Below are 21,217 nucleotides of genomic sequence, written 5' to 3'. Positions count from 1 at the left end.
CTCCATCTTTAGCCCCTTTCCAGCTCAATGTTGATGTTTTAAAACTTTCCATGTTAAATAAAACTGTGTTAAGGTTTAAAACAATGAGAATAGTGAGATTCTATTGTTAACCGAATGTAAAAATCAATTTTTACACTGATGACGCCCAGATTTATATTTACATCCACTGTATTGAGACACTGTGTTTCGTAGCGTTGGGTATATAGTTTAAAAAATCACCAGCACTCTTGGGGGCATACCGATAAAAAACTTAATCTGAAACCTATTTTCTCTACTTCATTTAATACCCATCATGCACCTATGATGCGTGCAGACGTGGACTTTAATTCTGGCTAATTCTGTTCCCGTGGTGACAAGTTTAAATACATTAGTTAACTGTAACTGACTACATTATCAACTATCAGACTGACTTGATGAACAGTTGTATCATGCTGAGTCTGTCCCCATGAGAGCCGAGGCAGACGGCAAATGAGAAACGCACCTGAGCCGCTCGCAGTCGAGACACCGGGTTAGTGGAAAAAAAAGTGTACAGCGTATACAGTCAATGTGAAAGCTGCAGACGGCGGCACGGACCATCTCTATGAGCCAACAGCAGAGAAACACACACAAGGCCTTCATGTCTAATCCCTGTTCAGTGATCTATCACCCTGCTTCCTGCTCAGACCCTGTTTACATTCCTCCCATCTGTTGCATTTATTTGTTTATTTTATGCTTATTTTATCTGACAATCCCTCCAGCCTTTCCTCCACTGTTCCCTTCTCCCCACGACACTGATCCCAAAAGGCATCTTGGAAATAAAAACATCTTTGTTCTTTTGTAAGCAAATATTAAATTAGAACTTACTTAGAACTCATAATTCTTTTTTTTTTTTCCAGGGGACGAGAGAAGATGACATAACTTTCAAAGTTCTTTTAGTGAGTGAATAAATAACAACTAAAACCCTCTAGTAAAACCAATAGATGAGCATCGGCATCGTGATTAAATCAACTGATAAACAAACATGTCGGAAATCACAAATCAAATCGGTGCTGTGGCTTCTGAGAAAAAACAGTGAAGTTTATCAAAAGCAGAATGAAGCAGGAAAAGGGAAAAAAAAGACGTAATCAAAAAGAAGACAGAGAAGGGAGGAGAGCGGAAGTGGAGAGGAGATACGTAGAGATGGGGAGTGAATCATAAAAATGTGGAAATATGGGGATTACATGTGGGGTCACGGCTGGATAATCAAAGAACCACTGAACGCAAGACGCTGCAGGAAATGATCCTGAACAGTTGTTTCTACACGTCAACGCTCCCAGGTCAGTTCATCAGTACATGTCATCATTACATTTGTACATGTAATGCATGAGAAAAATGTTTAGTTTTTTTTTCAGAGCTGATAAATCGTACACGACGAGTCAACCAGGCGTCAGCGTGTTCCACTGCTCTCTCTCTGTCTCTGTCCCTCTTTAATTAGCGGACCACCGCCTGGTCGGTAGCATCGCTCCGCAGGGATGAGGCAGGAAGAGCAGCCTTCACAGAGGGGCTGAGAAAATGCTGGACATAATCAAAAGCCCCTGTGAGGGGCAACAAATTCTCGTGTGAATTCTAGACTTCCTGAGAAGACAGCGAGCACACACACACACACACGTCACATGTATGATTCCACGCACCCACAAATGACCCGTGGACGTACAAACAGTGAAGATATGAAACAGCTGTTGATAGAGTTAAATAAATGATGGCATTAGGGAGCAGCTCTGTGTGTGTTCTGATGAGCTCCTACATGAATGACACACTTGATGCAAGAGGTGGTTTTATAATAAATACAGAAACATCAGAAGAGCAAATGATCTGTACTGTCATATCAATACCAGTCCACTTTGTTTGTGTTGTATTGTCTCAGCTTTAAAACATTTTTAAAATTGTTGCACTTTACATCAATGTATGTCAACTACATGTATGTAGTGAAAACTCTGAAGAAACTTTAAATCTTTTGAATATAAAATGTCATCATTTTATCCTTGTAGACTTTTGAAATGTGGTCATAATTAGCACATGACTTCACAAGTTATGACCAAAATGATCTTTTGTGAGGTCACAGTGACTTTTGACCTTGAGTCCAAGTGGACATTTGTACCAGATTTGAATTAATTCCCTTCAGGTGCTCCTGAAGTATCACGTTCACCAGAATGAGACAAACAAGAGGTCACAGCGACCTTAACTTTGACAACCAAATTCAAATTTTTGAGTCCAAGTGGACGCTTGAGACAAGTTTGAAGAAATTTGGTCAAAGCATTCTTAAGATATCACATTTACAAGAATGTGACAGACAGAAGCATAGTAACATCTAATTTGTTCTATAGACCCTTTTACGGTAATCTTCTATCTCCAATTCTATTGAACTGGACCTCATCCCTCTGTACCTAAATTCGTCCATCCCCCAAGGTCTCCTTACACTTAATGACTAAGAGCGTCATATAAAAGTACCAGGCAGCGGTTTGGAAAGCTCAGTTCATTGCCCCTGAATGTGCCACCTCGAATCCCCTCTCTCCATGTCTCACACAGAAAACCTTCACGGATGTCAAGTAAGACAAAGTTTTCCACTGAAACATGTCAAGTAGGGATGAATATTTTCCCAAAAATGAGTTTTTCTACCCCAGAAAAAGAAGCCAATTTTCCAGAGCATCCCGGGAAATAACCTTTTTTTTTTCATTTCAGATAAAAACTGGTCATTTCAAGCAACAAGAAGCAGCGAGAATTATGAAACGCCAAATTTACTGTCTGTGATTTGTCTTCTGAGAATAACAACCTCATGAAAGTGATATTTTACAAACCTTTATTATATAAACCTGCGAAATTCATTAAAGCAAGTCATTTGGTGTTTTCTACGGTTGCTCCACTGGTGCGAGCCGAGGCTGCGAGTGCGAGCTACCTGCAACAGATGAATTACCGTATTAACTACAGTACTGGTGCAATCACAAGAGGTCAGCCTGCAGCAGAATGAATCTGACGGGTCAAACGGTGTTACTGTACTACCTGCATGCATGTGCTTTTTTATCATAGTGCTTTGTGATAATTAATAGGCTGTTGTGTTATGTTTTACCGGCACTCAACGAGCGCACACTGTTTCCTGGGATTAAACCCTCAAGTCAAAGTCCTTGTCCATAAAGACCAACAAGCTGCATCTGACACCACCAACAGTATCAAGCTAAAAAAAAACAAACAACTTTTTTCTGGAAAGTCCTTCATTCTGTAAGACGTCTCCACTGCAGCTGACAGACCACTGAACATCCTGTTAACGGGACTCTCTCTGGCAGTTTCTTTTCTTAATCTTTAACAAAACACTTAAGACTAAAAAGTCTAAAACCGCTTCCTTTGAACCGTTAACTTTTAACACTAGTGATTATGTCCTTGGTGTCTTTGAGAGTTCACACTCTTTTTCTGTCCTCACCCCACATCATTTATTCCCCAACATGTGAACTTTGACCCTGACCTTTACAGCCACATCCTCTGTCTCCGTGGGTCTCATCTGTCGCCTAGTCGGCTGCTCGTAGTTGTCCATCTGGTAGCGTATCGGCTGCTTCCTGTTGATGGCTTTGGTCTTGAGGGGGACATAAAGAGAGAGTAGTTTATTAACTAATAAACTCATGACTTTCTGCATCCGCTTTAGTTCCTAAGGGAGAAGAGGACGTGCCAGGGGTCCCACTGATATGAGCCTGGAGCGTTCAGTCCCACTGCTACTGCAGCACATTACCCTCCTCTTTTTATTCAGACACACTATACATACAAACACAATGTGCATCGCTGTTTTTGTACATCTTGTGATCTTTGCACAGACTTTAATGTTCAGCACAATAAATATCTGCACCAGCATCACCAAGAATCCCTGTACTTTTGCCGTGTAAGTAGCAAGACTTAAGGTCACACTGGCTACGTCACGTAGCATCGTGCCACAAGTCATCTGTCGCCTGAAGCGTGCGTCTGAGGAGGCAGTCACGGTACGGTAGGCAGGATGTGCATCAACAAGTGTCATAAAAACGCTCCTTTTCTGGAGCACTGAGGCATTTTAATGCTGGAAAAAAGGACAGATGAGAATCCTGATGAGGCTTTAAGCTGCAATGACAGAAGTGCCGATGCATTTTGTATATCGTACTGAGGAACAAACAACATGCCGATGATTTTGCTGCAGTTAAAGTCTAATCAACTGCAGGGCTAAAATATCCAGCATCCACTGGACAGCATGAATATACTTTTAAAAAATTATGATAATCTTAAGATTTTTCTTGAGTGCAGGTGGAAAGCTGTGGCCTTATAAAGTCACACTCTAAAGGAAAGATCAAAGAGGAGCTAAAGACATTTGAATCGATCCCATGAAGACCACAACTGTCACAGAAATCTGTCCATTACTTTTCAAGTCACCTTGTTCAGTAATCTCTGCTGAACAGATATCTGCATGTGAATGCAGGAGCTGCAGGGGACAAGATTTTGGCATCGAAAGCATTCTGATTTATTGAACACAACAGCGACTCAACCTGCAGAATCTTCAGTATACGACATCCTGCTGTTGAGAACAACCTGCCTCTAAAGGCTCTTTCTTTACAGAGGAAGTCGTGCTTTTACATTTCCACTTGATTTTGGGATGGATGGATGAATTGCGTGCCAGTACTAATAGCTGAGCATTATGTTAGAGAAACTCACTCATTGTTTGATTGATTTGATCATGGATTATGGAAAGAACAGTCCAATAAAAGCACAGAAGTGGCCACTTAGCTGCCAGATATCCTGGTACAGTTCTTGCATTTACCACTTTGAGTTTGTAATGGCTTCATAAAAGGGACATAATGCAGCTGCTACAAAATGGCTGTAAATGTGGCTCTTTACATTAAGTGAAAGTAACAAAATAATGACAACCAAAAAGGCTGGAAAAGTTAGTTTGAGCCCAGTATTACTGTTTGCATTAACTCTTATGTTGCTGTTTAATATTCATTTCAAAGAAATATTCCATTATAAATGGACATGTTGTGTTTACAATCTGAAAACCATTAAACCTGTAAAGAGTTCTGTGAGTCACTCAGCTCTGTGGTCTGATTTTAGACAAACAGTGATAATCCCACTGCAACATAATAGTCACCATGTGACCGACGGTCGCCTGAAACCTCAGACAGCCAAAAGATTAAAGTCTGGGCTGCAGGTCGCCGTGTGGTTTCATTCTGAAAGACCCCACATGACCTCAGAAACATAACAATTAATCCTGAGGAAATAACACGACATATGATATGGGTTAAGTAACATTCTTTATGACCACATGTTCTAGCTGGCAGAAATAATATTTTTGATGATGGATGACTTCTGCCACTTTGCCCCGCCACGTATGACTGTGTTTGTTGCCTGAAGCTCGAAAATATAATCGTGTTTTTTGTGTTCTGCATTTTGCTGCAGCAGCTCAACGAGCCAATCACAGGCTCCCCTGACCAAAACTTTCTCTTTTTTGGACCTTTCTCTGTAAACCCTAAAGACGGTTGTGTGTGAAAATCCCAGTAGATGATAATAAACTAATAAAGTGGCCAGTGAACAGTGAGTGTATCATTAAAACGTTCATTGCCAAAGATAATTATTTGCACATTCTCTGGTCGTGGCTGGAAAAAGTAGAAACACTTTAAGTTTAAAGGAAACTCAAATTTGATACAAACAAAAAAAAATCAACTGTTTTACTTAATACAGACGTTATTTGTCATTTTAATCTGTTTCCTTTTTCTCATTTTTCAAAATTGATTTGTATGAACCTGATGACCTGCTGCTCGTCGCTCATTAGGACCACGTCTGAGCAGGAATCTTAGCCGACATCACAAAATGTTCCTCAGCGCCCTGTGAAAGCAACCTTTCTCCAAAATGGAAAAGGACAGAAGTTACCTGCAGTAACATGGAAGGAATGTGCGCCGCGTGTCGTCTGGCTCACCTCATTGATCCAAACCCTGTCTGTCCATCTATTAAATTTAGCACATTAAAGTGATTTCTTGGCACCTTCGGTGTGCTTTGTTAAGGCCATCTGTTTTAAATAGGGGATAAATGTTTGGATTTTTTACAGTGTGAAGGTCTTCATTACCCAGAAGCCTTTTGATGTGACGTCTGTAAATTGACTGAGACCTAAAATGAAGACAGCGAGGAAAAAAAAATCTGTGTCAGGTTGAACCGCTGACTTCAGGTTCAGTCATGTGCAACATGTTGGAAATGAAGTTTGACTTTTATAGGCTTTAGAGCACCGTGATTTTTAGCTCCATTAAAGGAAAATTTGAGTTTTTAGATCAGTTATGCTCAAACTGTGATCATCAGGTTAGGGTTAGAGTTAGTGGACATTTAACTTAAATGCACCTTAAGTGTGCAATGTCAATATATAAAAATTTTGGAAGAAATTTGGACAAACTTTCAGCTACCATACTTTCTTTCATGCAATACAAAGCAACCAAGGATTGTACAGAAATTTAAGGTGTTTTCATCTTTATTTTGACGTGCAACCTGGTCGATATTCTGTCTGAACTACAAAATAGCTGCAGATAATAGTGCTGAACATGGCTAAAACAACAAAAATACCACCCAGAATGTAAGAAAAAAACTCTCTAAAATAAAACCCGATGTTACGTTTTTCCCTGCCGACGCTCAGATTTGTTGATCGATCGCTTTTGATCGACACTCACCCCCCCCAGGTGTTTCTTTCCAGCTTCGAAGGAAATGGGCATGTCTCCATTTCTCCAGCTGTCGTCTCCAATTTCGTCACTCTGAAGAAACTCACCGAGCTTCTGGACACTGTGAACACACACACACACACACACACACACACAGACACACATCCAGGCCATGAATAAGTGTGATTGTGACGATACCAGTAATCTCTCAGGAGTTTAGAGTTTCTCCTCGCCGCTGTCAGGTTTCCTCCGTGTTCCTTTAATTAGATTTACCACTGAAATCACATCCAGTTTGTGACACAGCATCTCCAGTTTGTCTTCCTTGTTTAGTCATGTCTGCATCCCCTTTATCTCCCCAGCCAAAACAGCACAACATTTTTATTGTACACTATCACACACACACGCTCACCTGACCAGAGCTTTGACAGCGAATCTGACGACGGTGGAGAGCAGGAAGAGAGGAGTGACCAGGATGTGGAACAACGCCAGAGCTGCGAAGGCCTCTGAAGGACTGGGACCGGTTTTATTGAGGAAGTGATGCATCACAAACGTCTGCAGGACAAGAATTTAAAACTCGACATCTCCTCACTAACCCTTGATTAACAATTGATATTATGGTTGAAGAAAGCAGGAAAAAAATGGTAAAACTGTCTTACCGCAAGAACAGCAGCAATTGGAATAGCAGCGTTCATGAAAACTGCACAGAGAGAGAAAATAATTATGATATAACTTTTGGGTTGTGAGGGTTTTGAGGGTTTGACCACATGGTTTACTTCCTACCCATGTGAATAATGATGCATGAAGGAAAAATGTGGTAATCGTATCCTGGTGAAGATCCGCTCTCTGCAGTGACGTACAAACGAAACTGACATCATTCAAACTCGGGTGACAGATTAAGTTTTCGTCTTACTGGACATGGACGTGTAGAAAGCGAAGGTCTTGAGGCTGGTGAGCTCTTTGCCTCTGGTCTCCTCCACGCTGTCACAGAAGATGTTCTCCCAGGCGTACAGCTTCAGCAGCTTGATGCCCTTTAAGATCTCCGAGGTCTTTTTCAGACGATCTGTTGAGTGTTCCTGAAAGAGATCATCTGTGTGTTAATTCATCCCACATTTTATGACAAATAAACTGTTGTAAAATACTAGAATTATATAATTGTTTACTGGTGAGCTTACTAGTGAGCTTTTCTGCGTGTCTGCCAGCTTTGTAGCTATGAGGTACTGGACAGGAGCCAGCAGGACTATGACAGATGCTCCAACGAACGCGCTCCACCCCAACAGATAGTAGAGCAGGATCACACCCATCACAATCTGCACAGAAACAAAGAGACGTCTTCCCTGAAACATCACCACATCAGACTAAAAATGAGCAGAAATGTGTGGCGTTTACGCTCAGCCCACCTGCACAGGCATGGCCCACAGGTTGGGACAGAGGAAGAGGAACCACATCAGCTGATTCGTCTCTATAGCGACCAGGTTGTTGATCTGCCCCAGTGTCATCTCTCCCATAGACATGTTGGAGGTGGACAGACGCAGGATTTTGTTGTAGATCATCGCCTGGTTGACGAAACGGATTTGTAAATATGTATAATTACTCTTAATGTTAAAGCAGCGTATCTGCCTTTGTTAACTAGTCTCACAAAAATGTTTTTAAAATATTTTTTATGCCAAAACTACACCCACTGCTCCAAGAGCCAGAGCCACGTCAGTGTGGAGGCAACTGATACTTCACAGATCAGTTTTGAAATTAATAAACTACTTTTAAACAATAAAAACTAAAGTGAAATAAGCAAACACACTCTGGAAATTAACTGAAACTGAACTGAATTGAAAATAAAACTAAAAACTATAATAACTCAGGGTACAGGACACACACACTGCATGCAGCCGTGAACGCCACACACACGCCACACAAGTTTCTGGTAATCTAGCAGAAATGTGCACTTCTCTTTGACATGTGCACTACTGACTTTTCCTGCGTGACGACATCTTTTTGCTGCAGCCTTTACGTCAGCGCCCTGCTCAGAGGTCCCGTTCAAATTAATAAAAGACCTGCCTGTGTTTTTTCATGCAGTCCTGTTGTCTGTCTGAATGCGGGTTAATGCTGCAGATTACGTGTCAGTTTCTATTAATACACTCAGTAGTAGCAGCAGTAGTATCCTGGGGTTTAGTGGATTGTTTAAGTCCCACAGTTTAAATTCCAGAGGATTTTCTGCCCCGCTGAGTGATTCGTTTTAATAAATTTATGACTGACACAATTATGCAGAAATAAAGTGCTGCATATGTACAGCAACATTTCATAAGTTATTGACTCCTCTGTCATGTTTTCTTCAAATATCAGTTGGATGATTTCAAACTGCACAACTTGAAGCACTTTAAATCCTCTTTGTTGCTGCTCCCTCTGCATTTTAAATGATCTGCTGTCAACTCAGGTGGAAAACGTTTGCGTGCAGAGAAAATATATTCGTATCAGCAAAATGAAACATCAGGGAGGTGACTCGTTTCAGCCTTTTCAAAGCGACACCTCAGTGTGGAAACAAAACGTCTACGCTTAAAAATTTCCATGATGTTTCACTCACCAGCAGCGCTCCCCGCAGGTTGATGCCTGTTTCTATGGTGACGTAGTAGGAGGCCTGCAGGAAGGTCCGCTGCAGGATCAGCGCCAGGAAGAGAAGCACAGCCAGGACTGAAGTGTTCTGCAGCAGCTCAGTGGAAGACATGAAGTACACGCCGAAATATCTCTCCTACAGCAGAGCAGACACATGATCATCAGTTTGTTATTTAAATAACCCTCACTTACAATGTTGCTGAGACACAGACTAAAAGTCACCAAGAAAGCCTGAAGAATACATGGCTAAGACAGGGTCAAATTAATTATGTTATTAGGTCAAAGTCCATGACTGAGCAACAAGACAAATAAATAAATAAAAAGAGCAATTAAACCATGGTATCGCACAGTTAATTATTTCACTTTATTATTTTCATTTTATTTTATAAAATGCTACTGACTTCTGCTTTGTTTTCATCCATCTGACTGCGACAAATCAAACTTTCGTGGCGGGTGATTCCAAACTTTTGAACTGCATTATCGATACTACATGCATGAATAAAACAATGAAATAATACACACACACGCTGTAGCTACAAAAAGCTCAGCGTGATGCTCAGCAGACCTTCCCCTCTGTATTAAACTGAGAGTGTGAGGTGAGTGGGAAATTTTCCATGTCACTCAGAAATGCAGCCGTGCTCTGCTCTCTATCTCTGCTGCCCATTATACCCACTTTAACGGGCAGCCGCCGACCCGACAATGGCGCACATTCGCCATCAACTATAACAACAACGTGCGGCGAAATGGACTGAATGAAAATACGCTGTCATTACAGAGGCGTCTGTTCTGCCTCTCCCAACAGCTCTGTCGCTGTTATGACCTTTGGAAGAAGCTGGCATGGATTTAAGAGGAGTCGATGTCTGTGATCGGCTCTGCCTGCGTCTCTTCAAATGGAGCGTCTGTAACACCGTCTGCTTCCTCTCTGTCTGCTAAATGTTACTGATTTCTGTTATTGTCGTGTGATGTAGCTGATTTATGAAATATCTGAAATGAAAAACTGTAAACTTTTGTGTAGTTATTCAGTGCAGTAGAAGAATGATTGATTTATCCATCAACAACACGTTTCATCACTGAATTAGAATGAAGTTACTCAACAAACATGAGGATCAGGTGATTTTCTTCTGTGTTACAGGATTGTGAATTTAATACCTTTAGATTTGGACCAGATCTGGACAATTGCTAAACTGTGAATCATGATTTTTCTCCCGACAGTAAGAATGATTCACTGGATCACGACTTGGTCACACGATTCTTATTTTTTCAACAAAAACTATTATTGCTCCAGTAAACAAAATGCATCTGAGGCGCTTCCTGTCTAGACAGCCTTTATGAGACATCAGGAACAAAACGTCACAGACATGACGGCAGCTGGCCTCATCAACAAGACCAGAGGTCCCAACTGACCCCGGTTCTCACACCCCAACGTCCCACTCTCTACACATTACATAACATTATTGTACGTATCTATGCATCACATTAACACACATCTACTCTTGCATATTCCCTGTCAAAACTGTCTGATTCCAGCTTCTCCAACGTGAATATTTTCTAGTTTCTTGACTTCTCTCTGGACGAAACAAGACGCTTGGGGACGTCGTCTTGGACTTTGATCAATATTTTTCACCATCCTCTGACTTTTTATAAACCAAACAACTATTAACTGAGAAAATATTTGTTAATTGCAGCCCCAGTTAAGACTTGGTTAAAGTTAAACTTGAAGATAAAAGTTAGAATTGGGCATGTAGTTGTCATGGTTACAGTTAGCTTTAGGGAAGACAACACAAATGCGAATGTTTTCGCGCGCGTGCGTGTGTGTGTGTGTGTGTACGCAAGACTGTCAACTGTGTGTGTTTGAGTAATCACTGAGTAATCAGTAATCATGTCATTTCAGCTCCAGCACACTCTGAGCTTACAGACACACGATCACGTCAGACACAGCGTCGTTCACACACTTCACAGACACACACGTACTGGTGGTGACATGATGACTGCGAACAACGCCTCGCTGACATCACTCCGAGAATGAGTCATTCATTGGTCGGCTGGACCACCCAACATCACTGACAGGCAGAGACGACCCACGATGCTGCAGTAATTTGCACTTAACCTCTAATAAAATGACTGAATGTAAACACTCTTAAACCAGACGCCGGTCCCGTTGACGGTTTCAGTAACATCAGCCGTGCCCAAACATGGGTTTAAATTTACAGAGTGATTTCTCTGAAGGGAAATTTAATGATGTTCAACTTTTCACACCGTCGTCGCAGTCACAGTCTGTTCAAATGTGACTCTGCTGCGGCGCTGGGTTCATCGATTTCTGCACCACTTTTCAAGTCAAAGCAGTAATTTTAGATCTCACAGCTGTCAGGGTCAGAAGGAGACGTCCAGCGGTGAAGAACCCCACGGTTATTTACTCCAGCATGCACTGCAACATATACCGACGCCATATGTAGCAGCTATATTAGGTGCACCTAATGCATGTCACAATTCATCAAAGGGCCTGAGCTCGACTCGAGCGCAGGCCACAGCAGTAAGTCTTAATACACGGTTCCCCTCTACCAGGTGAGCTTCAGGGACGCTCCATCTTTTATTTCTCAGAAAGAAGACCTCATGACCATTTCACTGCAGCAGGAAGGTTTTTCTGCAGGTTTCAAGTTAAATTTTCAACCCTTTTTAAGTATGTTAATTACAGGTACAATGTATGATTTGTCCATGCTGTTCGTTAACACGCCTGAGAGATGCGAGGGCATTTTAAAATATTTTAAGGCCTGAAAGAACCTGCAGAAACTCTGCATGAAAGCCGTTCACCTGTGGCCCAACAGGTCACCTTTCTGGCACACACACACACACACACACACACACACATGCAGGCTCACACATGACACCCACCTTGTACTTGTCTGGCGATGTATTATCACCGTCATTGTCCAGGTACTTTACGATGCCAGAGATGCAGAGCGGCCCGGCGAAACCTAGCAGGTCAGCCAGGTAGCGGAAGGTGCTGCTGAGCAGGATGGGACGACCAAACGCTCGGTACATGGAGCGCCAGATAGACGGGGCTCGATCCGGATCCTCGGGTGTCTGTGTGGAGTTGATAGAAGGTTAATAGTTAAAAAAAAAATAATAATACAGCTGGAACATCACGTGTTAAATCAGGCGAGGCTGTCCATCTGCTCACCCTCTGATCTTCATAGGCGTCTTTGAGCCGCAGGTAGTTGGTGAGGGCTCTCATGGCGATGGGCAGCTTGCCGATCTTCTTCAGCTCTATCGGCCTCTTATGAGCTCCCATGATGAGAGGATTCATCCACCAATATGTTGCCTAAAAATGTGCCAAGAATTTGTACCATTCACTGTGCTCTGCTGCCAACTGATGCTCCAATAACACCTGATACTGATTATGAGACCTGAACATAAAGTTTAGCTGTTAAATGATGTGAAGCTGAAACTGAGACACTTTTTAACATATTAGTTGTCTAGATATTCATATTTCAGATTGTACTGATGATTTCAATCATTGTTTTGGACCTAACCTTGGACAGCAGGTTGACAAACGGCTGCAGAAAGCGGACTCCCAAATCCTGTAAATCCTCCGGTGGTTTCACCTTTTGAGGGCTGGCAAAGAACACATATTTCTACAGGGAGAGAAAAGGACAAAATTAATCGTCAAAGTAACAGAGAGAAAAATAAGACGACAAAAAGACAATAAAACTGAGGGAAATTTCTCAGTCATGAAATGCGAGGGACCACTTTTAATTTTGGGAAAGTAGTTATTTGCTTGTTTAATTTGCTTGCTGGATTACAGACAGACAGTACAGACACTCGCTACACAGACAAACTTTGTCCAAAACCAACATCAGCCGGTTATTTATTTAGTGATGTTGGGAGGAAGATAATCTCTCACCCTGACTCTGATGACGTTGATCTCCACGGCCATCAGCAGGCCGTACAGGATCACTAACAGGGCCGTGATGCAGAACCTCAGGTGCTGCGGTCCAACATTGTACTCTGCAAACTTCCACAGCTTAATGGACTTTGTGATGAACGCCAGCACCCAGTAGATGAACAGGACTGAGTGGGGAGAGAAAAGATGATGATGGAGCGTAACATTAATAGCCTGTTACATTGCTTTGATGTGATGGTACAAAAAGCATTTGCTCTTTAAAATACATATTGCATGAGCCCATTGAGTTTTTTACTGGCCGCCTGTCAAATTTATACTCCAAACAAATAAGGGGAAGCATATGAGCAGAGTAACCGCTAACAACAAGGTTAAAAAAGCGGCTTTCACTGGATGGGCTCTTAAAGGCTTCATGGCGCGGCTGCAGCCAGAGCTGATGGTTCTACACAATGCCTGTGCCTCCGCTTGTCACAGAGGCGGCTCTCGGCTCCAAAAGCTTGCCGAGTCTATTTCTGTCGTCAGTTGGCACAGAGCAAACTGAGCAGGCAGGAAGTCAGACACAGAAAAAACAAAGAGATCAATTAAATTCCACGGTTGAAGCACAAAAAGCAAAGAAAGAGGAGCAAATCAATAAAAACTGAGTGTGGAGGACAGATCAAAACCGTGGCACAGACACGATAATCAACGTCCGAGGTCTGATAAATGTCCTCAAGTGATGTCACGAAAGGTTTCTGCAGGATAGATTAGGAGTCTTACCGAGCAGCAGTTTGGGGAAGTTGGACGTCTCGATGTTGTGGTAATAAACCACTGACGTCGTGGCCGCGACGAAACCCATGAAGGCTGGCATGAAGAGATGGAGGTGGTTGGTCTCCATCACCCTACAGTGAGAGGCAGACAGAAAATACAATTAATGTGGAAAATTAACTCATTAATTAACTAACTCTGCTCATGTTTCATGAATCCCACGCAGGATTTTCATATTTTCCTCATACTACTTTGTTTAAGAACAAATATAAGAGATAAGTAAGAAAACATTCATGCATGAGGCTCATTATTTGTATAACTTTGCTGGTATTTTGTGAGATAAATTTGGTAAAATATCTCTGTGAGGTCTCACTTGTTGGAGACGATGCCCTCTGCGAACTCGCAGACGTGAACAAAGAGCAGCGAGAAGGTGAGGATCCATCTCAGGTTGTGGCCGGGGAAATGAAGCCACGTGTTGTGATGGATCTGGACCTTGGAGCTCTGGCTGCCCCAACCTGACAGACACACAGAGTGAAGGATCATATGATGAGTCTGAACATGACGTCTGGGAAAAGTTCAACCTGTACGGAGAAGAGAAACAGGGAGGAAAACCAGCAAAACGAGGACGGTGGCACAGCGACTGGTTTATAATCCAGGTCGGTGGGTCTCAACTGCTGATAATTTCTAAGGATCACTGATGGTTGTGAAGAATAAAATAAAATAATATATTGTGGCAAGCAGCACAGAATGAGAGCCAGGAAGCAGCTCTCAGTGGCATCAGCCCCTAAAAGATGAACAAAAAGACAAAAATGTGTAGAAGAGTTGAAGTGGAAGACATTAATGCAACTTCAGTTTATTAGTAAAAATTAAAAAAAAAGGCGACGCTATGAGAGCTCAGGGTTTTATTTGTGCTGACAGTGATTGTTATTAGGTTTTTTCTGCTCTTAACTAAATGGACCGCAGCCATTTTGAAAGCTCAGGGGACAGAGACCATAAAAAACCAGAACCAGGAAGCATCAATTAGTGAGTCCTCAGGGAACCGACTGAGGGCTTCTGGTCAGAACTATTCCCATAAACTACTGCGCGCACACACACACACACACACACACACACACACACACACACACACACACACACAAAACATTTAACCAACTATACAGTCAGTGAATGTTATTCTCTGCACAGTGACACAGGACATTTTACAGGCCAAACAACTAATCGACTGATTAACTGACATAGAAAATTAAAGTTAGGTGACTTTTAAGAAGAATCCTCTGCAGCTGCTGCGGTTTGATTCCAGCCTGTGGCCCTTCGCTGTGTAAAACCCCCCCTCAGTCCCCCCCCCTTTCCACGTCAATCTTCAGCTGTCCTGTCCAACGGCACAAAAAGCGCCCGAGAAATACTGTATTTATTGCAGTGTTTGTTTTACTGTTTCCTGTAGAAACTGTCCTGTCTTCACTGGATCACTGAACTGTTCTAATCTTTTCTGCACTTCAAAGCTGCTTAATGTTCACACTATGGACAAGGAAGTGTCTCGAACTGAGTGTGTGTGTGTGTGTGTGTTTTAATATCATTGACACATCTGCTCTGCCCGCCAGATGACACTGAGTGACACTCAGATTATTGTAACACAGCTCAGTGGGAAGTTTTCCTCCTTCAGTCCCGATGGTCGGAGCTGTTTTTACACTTTGTCCCCTGACTTTCTCTTAACAGCCGCGTCAGTAAAACTCAACAGAAATGTCCTGGTCATAACTGGCACTGAGGTTTGATAGCTTTTTATCGAATCTGAATCATTTTGAACATTCAAATCTGTTTACATGCAAATTTCAACACAGTAATACAGCGATTGATAGCTTATATTGATCAAAAATCTCACCTGTACAAATGCTGTGTAGGTAATTTGTATATAGTGCTAAAAAAATGTTCATTTTGTGACTTTTCATGCATGCAACATATGCAAAACCAGTCTAAAACTATAGTAACTATTATCAATGTTTGAGTGAAATGAGAAGCATTAGGTATGACATGTTAATTAAATATACATGTCTGACTTGGTGCATTAACAGCTGTAGCTTTTTTGCAGCCCACATTTTGCACAAGCTGCCCAAAAATTCAACCTCTGGATGTCCAAGCAATAAAGTATTAAAATAAAGCTCCATCTACTGTATATTAAAGCAGGGCGAAGTCAGCCTTCTTGTACAGATATGAAGGTACTGAGAGACAAAAACTGATATGAAAATGATAGAGATATTCCATAAGAGATGCATGAGAAGACTTTATAGCATCTCCTGGCCTTAAAACAAGACCCCAACTCAGAAAAAGCAAAAGCAGTCGCAATAAAATCGCAACTTGGCCAAATGCAATATCCAAATCACAGAACCAGAACCAAATGAGAATTATTTTTTTAACAAAAACATGCAGCCCTACAGGTATGGTCTGTGTGCATCAGGAGCCTGAAGGCTGCACTGAGATGGACTCCAAGCAAAAGAAAACTTGGAGTAGCAGAACTGGCTTTGGGCAGACAGACTTCATCCAAGATGGCGCCTGTGTGTTTGTGCCGTTTCTGTCACTTGTTACTCCTAATGTCGACTCTCTCAAACACTGATGGATCTTCGACTTTCTACCCAGGATCTGGTGAAGTTGGATGATGCTCGACGTAAAACTTTGACCCCGTTTTTACCGGGGATCCCAGCTCACCTTTGCGCGCCCTAGCTCCGCCTCTGCGACGTCAGTGACGTGAACGCAGCGGTCAGCTGGTGAGGCTGAAGCCCAGCATGGCGCGTCTTTCTACGGCTTCCTGGTCCCCGTTTGGAGCGATGCCTCGCATGTTGACTTCTCGGCGCCCGCTGGACTCTGTGGACCCCCGGCTGGTACCTGTTGTCGGCCCGGATGAAAGGTTCCAGCCCCGCGGCCCCTGCGCTCTCCGTTCCCGCCGGCGCGGAGTGAATCTGTGTAACATGCGGCCTCTGAGTCGGGCTCCCCGGACAGCTGACGCCGCGGAGCCGCCGGTTCCTGTCAGGATCGGCCTGGTAAACTCTAGATCGCTGGCGAATAAAACTTTTGTTCAAGGATTTCTTCACGTCCCGAGGACTGGACTTCCATTGTGTAACTGGGACCTGGACCTGGACCTGGGTGTTGGTGAGTCCAGATCTTTTATGATATTTTGATATTTTAACTTCTTGTCTGTGATCCAGTTAAAGTTCGCGCTGCTGCCGACGTTATTAACTCTTCCACTGCCGTTCAGTTCTCAGTCAGACTCATAACTGTCCCTGAGTGTTTGGACAAAGATACGGAGGAACTGAGTTGAATCAGTTAAAGCCCTCAGGTTCTCTGAATCTCAAAAATCCTCCAGAAGATAGTTTGCAGACAATTAATGTTTTTTTCTGGAAGAGCACAAAATTCTTGATTCTTCCAGTCTGGTTTTAAAACCTTGCACAGCACAGAATCGGCTCTTTTCAGAGTTTTTACTGATATCTTTTTAGCTCCAGACTCTGGTGACTCTTGAAACAGTGGGTGGGTATCAGGGGCGCAGCACTGGACGGGTTCAGGTCCAGGTCGTACTCAGCTGATCGAACTTTTTGTGTTTGAGTCTGTGTCGTCCTCTGCTCGTCTCTCATGTGGGGTCCCACAGGGCTCAGGTTTAGTTCCTCTTCTCTTCTCTCTCTTCTTGCTTCCACTTGGTTCCATACTGAGGAAACATGGTGTCTCCTTCCACTGTTACGTGGATGACAGTCAGATTTTTGTCCCTGGATTTTTTTTTGGACTCAAGACTTGGGCTGGGTTAAAAAAAAAAACAACCTGTTTAATCTATTCAAATAGATTTTCCTTTGCACGGTCCGATATCAATTCCTAAAACCCGAAACTGATCTTTTAATATATGTCTTTTTTCCTGCCAGTTTAGTCTGCAGTGATCAGCCTTTGGTGTGAGATCTCATGTCATTTTAGTGTGTTGGTCAGGTCATTAAAGGTTTAATGAAAAAAATGTAACTACTTTGGGGTCAATTCTTAATGTAAACATTAATATTTTTAGTAACGCACCAGGTTAGAAGGTTCTTTGTACAATTTACAGTGTTCGCTTTCTGAGAATCTCTTTCATATTCAAGCAAAACAGGTATTTTAACTGAAACATCCCAAACCACATCATCGGTTGAGATACACATTTTATTTGATGAAATACTGAAACTTTGTTTGTTTTTTTATTTGGTGTATAGGCTGCTCATATTTACAACTGGAGAATGTAAGAAAATGTTAGAAAAACAAACCATTATTCATTTATTTTTAATTTATTGTCAAAGCCACTGGAGAGGAGCGAAACAGAGCTGCAGGTTGCAAAACCTTCACTGGATGAATGTGAGGTTGTTCTTGACGCAGCTTCTATTGTTGATTCTACTTGGTACGACCTCGGTCTCCTAGGAGACAGAGGAGTAGCAGCTCAGCCTTTACCTTTAGCCTACAGAAAGAAAACATCCTTCACAGTACTGAAATAATACATCAGATCACATAAACTGCGATGGAGGATTTTATCCAGAATGCCGACTCTTACGTCCATATATCCTTTCATTTTCTAAACCTCTTATCCTGTTCAGGGTCACATGGTGCACTTGGCGAGGGGCCGTACACCGTGAACAGGTGACGAGTCCATCACAGCGCTATAACACGACAAAACAAGCATGTTTACTTCTGCAGGCCTCCTATAATCACATGTAATAAACAAAATACTGTCTGTATCAAAGAATTTTGAACAAGATCAAACTGATTCTGCTCCAGTAATCCTCACAGGATTAGTTCTGTCCCGACAGCTGCAGGGATCTCTGAGACTTTCCAGCAGAAAAGGTGAAACTTTAAGAGGCTTAAGCAGGAAACACTTAAAAACATCTGTCAGAATACACATAACACAGACGGCAGGCACCACTTGTGACTTTTTCTGCAGGAGCGCAGAAACTCTAGATGACTTTGTCCCAAAACTTCTAAATATTTACTCCTGAAAATGTTTATTTTTTTAATACTGCCTTCAAAATAATTTCAGCAGTGGAATCTGTTAAGCAGCCAGTATACACAGGGAATAAATATCATTATGAAGTGTGTGTGTCCAACATACTGTTATAGCAGGCGGGCTGACCATGCATACAGCAGGTCTGTCAGGGTTAAAGGGATAGTTCAGATTATTTAAAGTTAGGTTACCTACAGTAGATGGCTTTTGGCAGCACAGAAGCTCAACAACAAAACATATTTTAGACATTGAAACAGGTCCACCTAAAAAAAAAATAAATCTAATTTCAAGTGTACACTATGTTTAGAATATTTTTACTGCTTTACGTTGCTGTCACACAGCTTTTTCTGATCAGAAACAGATGTTATATAAGCCAAATATCATGCCAACCAAACTCCATGGGAAATATTAGTAATTTTACCTTACAGAACACATAAGTTGCTGGTCCACTGCTGCCTCGATCTGTTAGTTTGTTCGTGTTATTATGTGATTTCTGTGTTTTACAGGATTTGTTCAAATTCACCAAAGCCACAAAATAACGAAAGTAAACAAACAAAATGAGGCAGCGGTTGACCAGCAACTCCTGTGTTCTGCAAGATAAAATTACTGATTTTGCCTATGAAGTTTGGTTCGTTAGGAGAGAGCACCATTTGGCTTATATAATGGAGGTTTCTTGTCAGAAAAAGTTGTCTGACAGCGAGGTAAAACAGTGAAAAACACTATAAATTATAATTAATATAGAAATTATATTGAATTTTTTTATTGAAACATTTTTAGGTGGCTAAAATACTTAATACAAACCCCCTTAAAATAATCAGAACCTTCCCTGTAATACTTTTTTGTGTAAATGCTGCATTCATGTCGCGTTTGTTTCCGTTCGATTCACCTACCGATGAAGAGGATGGGGAAGGTGATGAAGAGCAGGAAGACATGAGGAACCAGGTTGAGAGCATCCACGAAGCAGCCATTGTTCAGCACGCCTTCCGTCACGCTGTAGGCATTGATACCATTTTCGTTGCCGCAAAACGACAGGGCCATGCCACCACCCAGCTGCTCCACACAGACCTCGAGTCAATCTGTGAACAACAACAACAAAAAAAACCCATGAGGAAAAGATCTGTTCACGCAACACAAATCAAAGTCATATTTTAGACGTTTACGAAGCCAAAATCTGTGAATACGAACTGTATTTTGTGTTACACAATCCATGAGTCTTAAACAGTTGGTCGTCTGTGTCACTCTGGCTTGAACTTTGGAGACTCGGTCAGACATTCTGGTGGCATGTCACACGTTCAAGTGCACACACACTCACAGACAAACACAAACGCAGGCCAGCGTCAAGCACGAGAGCTATTTCAGGGGCACCGTCCAGCTACATGCCCCCCGGCTTATGGTGCATTAATTCTAAATGAATGTAAAGTGCTGGAGAGGCTACATACCGACAGCGTCATTAAAAGCTGTCATAATTATTTTCTCAATTAAACAATGAATTCATCCTGTCATTCACACGCAGAGCACGTGGTTATTTTCACTATCGATCAATCTGTCGATCATTTTCTCCACCAATCAATTAGTTGTTCGGCCCATAAAATATCAGAAAATGTTGATCGGTGTTTCCAAATGTCTAAGATGACGTCTTCAGATGTCTTGTTTTGCCCACAACCCAAAGATATTCAGTTTACTGTCAGAGAGAGTAAAGAAACCAGCAAAAATGTACATTTAAGCTGTTCTTTCTTAAAAGAAATGAATCAAAGCACTTAACTAATTATTAAAATGCTTGATAATAAATAATAAATAATAGTGATTTGGGGGGGCTTTCCCTTTAAATTCAAAGTAAGGTAATTAAATTCACAATAAGAGTGGTTAAATTATATATTTTCAATTATATTAATACAATAAGTTTGCTTTTGATACCCCCCATTTGTTGGAGTGAGGAGTTTTATCACTTTTACACAATAAGAAAATTGTGCCTCCAGATTATTATCCATTCCAGATTAATAACAAAAATGGCCACCAAAAGCTGCAGCGGCCATTTTTGTTTGTAGGAGAAATGAATGTAGAGAAACCGGTGACGCACTGGACTCATGGTCATTCCTAACACAGGTGTTACGAATGAGGTCCCGTTCCATTTCGAGCAGCGGGGCCTTCCTAGCGCCAATCAGAATCAGAATCGGTTTTACTGACAAGCAGGTTTTCACACTGGAGGAGTTTTCAGTGGCATGTTGGTGCGTAAGAACAAACATAATACTAAAAAATATAGATAAAGGTTAAGGCAAGTGCTGTCGGTTTAAACAGCATAAAAATAATTTAAAAAAAGAAATA

At 41.9% G+C, this 21,217-nt stretch overlaps 1 protein-coding gene across 2 annotated transcripts in view; it reads right to left on the bottom strand.

Moving 5' to 3' along the window:
- The window catches only part of abcc9 (ATP-binding cassette, sub-family C (CFTR/MRP), member 9), a 49,465-nt gene extending 29,498 nt beyond the window's left edge, over positions 1-19,967 (bottom strand). For both annotated transcript variants that reach the window (XM_084710553.1, XM_084710554.1), the window contains exons 1-15: positions 19,786-19,967; positions 14,279-14,420; positions 13,918-14,039; positions 13,165-13,331; positions 12,794-12,895; positions 12,442-12,582; positions 12,153-12,344; positions 9,235-9,399; positions 8,057-8,212; positions 7,832-7,966; positions 7,570-7,732; positions 7,316-7,356; positions 7,069-7,211; positions 6,672-6,780; positions 3,473-3,580 (exon numbers count right to left, since the gene is read on the bottom strand). In XM_084710553.1, coding sequence (XP_084566679.1) covers positions 3,473-3,580; positions 6,672-6,780; positions 7,069-7,211; positions 7,316-7,356; positions 7,570-7,732; positions 7,832-7,966; positions 8,057-8,212; positions 9,235-9,399; positions 12,153-12,344; positions 12,442-12,582; positions 12,794-12,895; positions 13,165-13,331; positions 13,918-14,039; positions 14,279-14,420; positions 19,786-19,933 — 2,034 coding nt within the window. In that variant the 5' untranslated portion in view covers positions 19,934-19,967. The remainder of the gene's footprint in view (positions 1-3,472; positions 3,581-6,671; positions 6,781-7,068; positions 7,212-7,315; positions 7,357-7,569; positions 7,733-7,831; positions 7,967-8,056; positions 8,213-9,234; positions 9,400-12,152; positions 12,345-12,441; positions 12,583-12,793; positions 12,896-13,164; positions 13,332-13,917; positions 14,040-14,278; positions 14,421-19,785) is intronic.
- Between the last annotated feature and the right edge of the window lie 1,250 nt (positions 19,968-21,217).

The sequence above is a fragment of the Lutjanus erythropterus genome, chromosome 22 (assembly GCF_056507025.1).
Source record: "Lutjanus erythropterus isolate fLutEry1 chromosome 22, fLutEry1.hap2, whole genome shotgun sequence".
In the NCBI taxonomy this organism is placed as follows: domain Eukaryota; kingdom Metazoa; phylum Chordata; class Actinopteri; order Lutjaniformes; family Lutjanidae; genus Lutjanus; species Lutjanus erythropterus.
This window is presented reverse-complemented; position numbering and strand designations above follow the sequence as displayed.